The sequence below is a fragment of the Dictyostelium purpureum genome, assembly GCF_000190715.1.
Source record: "Dictyostelium purpureum unplaced genomic scaffold DICPUscaffold_474, whole genome shotgun sequence".
In the NCBI taxonomy this organism is placed as follows: Eukaryota; Evosea; class Eumycetozoa; order Dictyosteliales; family Dictyosteliaceae; genus Dictyostelium; species Dictyostelium purpureum.
The window spans coordinates 14,535-19,237 of record NW_003519808.1 but is presented as its reverse complement, the minus strand read 5'-3'; the positions used below and the strand labels follow the sequence as shown (position 1 = coordinate 19,237).

Here is a 4,703-nt window from a genome sequence, read left to right as displayed (position 1 = left end):
TTTTTTTCTTTAAAATATAAAAAATATTATTTATTTATTGCATATAACTTTAAATATGAAATAAATTTTTTTTTTCTATATTTTAAGCAAATGGGTCTGCAAATGGATCTTTGTAGTTCTTTTTTTGATTAATTTCTTTTTTGCAGCCATCATATTTCTTTTTTAAAACTATTACGACAATGATCAATACAATAAAAGCAATTATTAAAAACACTAAAACAGGTATGGCCACCAATGGTACCAATCTTCCGTATTTTGTGTTTAATACTAATATTATATTGTCATAGTCCAAGTATTCCAATTGAAGCATTTCATAGTTTACTTGTTTATTAGTATAAAAGGTTCCAGGTTGTTGAACAGATACATAGTTATATTCATCCTTGTGATTCCTCTTTATTTCCTTATAGGCTTCATATGGGAATTTGCAAGATACATAGGCATTATTGCTTGAAAGCATTTTTACACATTCGTAAGTTTCAGACCCATTATTATAAATATATTCTATAACTTTATTATCGGCATTAACATCCAGTAATTGAGAACTACCAGTCTTTAGATTTAACCAGGCTCCTTTTCCTAAATGGTCACCAATTGCAGTTACTATAAATTCTTTTTCCCATTCATTTACAGTTGCTATTATTTTCTCGATCTTTGGTTTCAAAGCACATATTTGTATATTGGTGAAGCTATCGCTATAGTCGTAGACATTTGATATTTTAATACCATTTTTACATCCATATTTGAAAGGTAATAGGCATCTAATTGAATAATAGGTTGATTTGGTAATTGTGCAGCTAACATTTTCATTCATCAAAGAGTTTTCACCTATTGATACTTCTGGGAAAATTGTTTTATTTTGATATATAAAAATACCTTCCAAAACTAGTTCATTGGTTAATTGATCGGTATAGTGTTCATATATTTTAGATTTTACTTGAACATTGACCACATTGCTCTTTAAACCGTTGGTATCGTATTCAACAGAGAAATTAGCCGAATGTTTGTGTGGATGAATAAAACCAATTTGTGAAATTACATCACCTTTAATTTCTAATATTTTGAAATCATTATGCTTTGCACCATCAATTACCAAATATGGCTTATTTGAATTTAAAAACCTTCCTAATAATATAACTTCAGGAAATCTATAACTATCTACTATTGAATAATTTCTTATAAAAGGTAATGTGTCATTTTTAAAAATATCAGTATTACTATTTGTTATGTTATTAGTATTATTGTTTAATGTACTATTATTATTATTATTTTTATTACTGTTATTATTATTATTATTTGTTATAGTTGTGCTGTTTTTACCTAATAAAAAAAAAGATAATTTAACAAAAGTTTTTTTATAAATTTTTTTTAGTTTTTACATACTTTGATTATTTTGTGCATTTGAAAAAACTATGCAGTGTAAAATTAATATTAGTAATAATAAAATAGTTTTCATTTTTATTAATACACAAAATAAAAATTTATAAAATGAAAATAAGAAAAAATAAAAAATAATTTTTAAAATAAGTTAAAAAAAAATAAAATTATATTTATTTTATTATTATTAATATTTTGTATTAAATATATTTATTATTTTTTGATCATATTAAAAATTAAAGATATATATAGAGAGCTTGTATTATCTTTAATCATAAAATTATTAGTTATAATTAAAACTATTAAATTTACTTTTTTCTAAAATAATTGGAAATATTGTCTTTAAAAATTCGCAAAAGATAAAAAAAAATAGAAATTGTTAAAAAAGATACACTTTATTTTATATATGTTCAAAATTTAAAGTGTTAAAGTGTGTGGTTAGAGTGGTGAGAGTGATGTGTTTATGTGTGTGCGCATGATTTTTAATATTTTTTTTTAAAATATAATGTTTTGATTATAACAACCACACCAAAAAAAGAAAACAATGCTGGTTTTTTATTGTTATTGATCACAATAATTAATTAAAGATATTAAATAAAATAAAAAAAGAAATAAAAAAAAATACGAAAAAAACAATAATAATATTATTTTATTTTTTTTTTTCTTTTTTCTTTTTATCTTTAGATTTTTTTAAAATTTATTGATTTTTAATTTATTTATTTATTTATTTATTTTTATATATGGTAATTTTATTATTGATTAACATGAAAAAACAATTTTTATATATATAAATATATATATTTTTTTTTAAACGAAAAATTACTCTAAAAAGTTAATTGGCCAAATTTTATGATCCATGCTATCACCAAATAAACTTTTATATAAGTTTATTGTGGTAAGGTATCTTGAACGTTGAATTTCTTTGGAATTATCTTCTTGTTCAATTTGAAAATCTTCGCCATTGTTTGCAATTTTACAAAAATCCCTATAACGAGCGGTATCTTGCATATGAGTTACCCAGAATATTTCAATTAATGGTGGTGGCTTTAGTTTAGTGGTGTGGGATTCACAAAGAGCTTTTAATATCATAAAACGAACATACTCGACAATGAGAGTGTGGCCACTTTGATTAAACTTTATTCTATTAAGTATATAGTAAAACGTGTAGCTATTTAAGAGTTTTTTTTCGAATTCAATTGCATTGATTGAACGGAATAAATTGGATGGGGGCGAGGTGGGCTGTATCGATAATGGCGATAACGATGGTGAGCTTTGCGATGAATCAAAACTATAATGTATTTGATGATGGTTGAGATGATTATAGCTGGAGTTATAATTATTATTATTACTACTTTGAGAATATGTTAAAGGTGATAACATTTTTTGAGATACATCACAATCATTATAATCATTGTTGTTATTATTTATTTTTTTATAGTGTTTTGATTTATGTTCATTATCATTATCTATTTTGGAATATTGATAATATTGATTTGATATTCTGGGAAGTAGATTATTGGAATCATTTGAAAATGTAGAGTTATTATATAGATTTTGAGAATTAACATTAGATTGAAAGATTTGTGAAGTGCGTGATGAAAGAGAAATATTTGGAAATGAATATGAGTGATTTTGATCTTCCCAATTTCTTTTTTTATTATTTTGATTTGGTTTATTAACTTCATCATTAATTGAAAAAATTGGTAAATTTTGTAAATGTGGTAAAAAATTGTTATTATTATTACTATTGTAATTATAATTATTATTATTACTATTGAAATTATAATTATTATTATTGTAATTATAATTATTATTATTACTATTGTAATTATAATTATTATTATTATAATTATTATTATTGTAATTATTATTATTATTACTATTATTATTGGTATTGTAGCTATTATTACTATTGTAATTATAATTATTATTGTTATTATTATTTAAAGGTGGTATATAGTTAAAACTATTATTACTATTATTATTATTACTACTATTATTGTTTAAATGAAACAAGGGTATTGAGGAGCCAGGGAGTTTTTGTGAAAGTTGTGGAGATATAAATTCATGTGATTGCAAACATGGGGTTGGTAAATTGGAGTGTGTTTGTGTGTTGTTAAAAATTGGAGATAAATCATAGTTGCTGCTGAAACTATCATCAAAGTTATTGTAATTATTGTTATTATTTATTAGATATGATTTTTCATTTTCATTTTTGATTACTTTATTAAATTGGGGACATAAAGATTCTTTACTGTTGGTGGCTGGGTATATGTTAGAGTGAACATTATTAGATTTATTTTTATTATTGTTATTATTTATAATATTATTATTTATATTATTATTTATATTATTATTGTTATTGTTATTATAAACTGGCTCATTTAAAATTGATTTTTTTGGTTTATTTGATATTCCTTTAAGGAAACTTGGTGGAGAATTGTTTTTTTTATTTCTGTTTGGTCCATGATATTGGCAATGCTTTTTTAATAGTTGACATTTACATCCTCTTTTGGTAATTACGTTACACAATTCTACGCCTTCGTGTCTATTGATTCTTAATGGAACGGTACTATAGTCCATCTCCCATGGGTCTGTAGTCTTTATTAAAAGCCAAAATCCTTTAACCATTTTGGATTTTCCCGATTTGAAATAATCTTTGTTGAAACTAAGGCACGACGAAATGGAGTCTCTGTTCTTGATGATATTCATATCTATGTTTAGGAGCTCAGCATGAAGTTTTATAAATTTGTATACATTCTTAGTGGACACGTAGTGATTTAAATTTTCATTTTCTTCATCTATTGAGTTGGGAAGATTTAATATTTCATTTTCTTTTTTTTGATAATCCATCAAAATATAGAAAACTATTATTAGATAATCTTTTAACTCAGGTTTCCCATGAATAAGAATTTTAGGTGTTTTACGAATACATAATAAACAATTACACTGTAGATATTTGTTTTTTTATAAATGTGATTAAAAAAAATATTGAAATTAAAATAAAAAAAATGGTGTAAAAAAAAAAAAAAAAAAAAAAAAAAAAAAAAAAAAAAAAAAAGGGGTTTTTTTTTTTGGGAAAATTTTTTATTTTAAAAACCTTTTTATATTTTTCCCCCTGGGTCCAAATCCACCCTTTTTTTACCATTTTAATTGGGGGGGGGGGGGGAAAGGATTTCCAAAACCAAAACAATTTTTTTTTTAATTTTTTTTTTTTTTTTTTTTCCAAAAGGAAGGCCTAAAAACCGGTTTTCCCGGTAAATTTACCGGATAAAAAAATTTTTGAGAAAAACCAAACAAAAAAAGTGTTAAAAACCCCTTGGGAAAAA

The 4,703-nt window shown here is 23.3% G+C and overlaps 2 protein-coding genes across 2 annotated transcripts; both read right to left on the bottom strand.

The window, feature by feature from the left end:
- Positions 1–82: 82 nt before the first annotated feature.
- Positions 83–1,453, bottom strand: DICPUDRAFT_158785 (uncharacterized protein; the record flags this gene model as incomplete). Its single annotated transcript, XM_003293815.1, has 2 exons — positions 83–1,317; positions 1,381–1,453. The coding sequence occupies 2 exons, from the start codon at positions 1,451–1,453 to the stop codon at positions 83–85; spliced, it is 1,308 nt and encodes a 435-aa protein (XP_003293863.1).
- Positions 1,454–2,050: 597 nt separating this feature from the next.
- Positions 2,051–4,522, bottom strand: DICPUDRAFT_99782 (uncharacterized protein; the record flags this gene model as incomplete). The annotated part of the gene is made up of 2 exons (XM_003293814.1): positions 2,051–4,323; positions 4,475–4,522. The coding sequence occupies 2 exons, from the start codon at positions 4,520–4,522 to the stop codon at positions 2,194–2,196; spliced, it is 2,178 nt and encodes a 725-aa protein (XP_003293862.1). The 3' UTR covers positions 2,051–2,193.
- Positions 4,523–4,703: the final 181 nt, after the last annotated feature.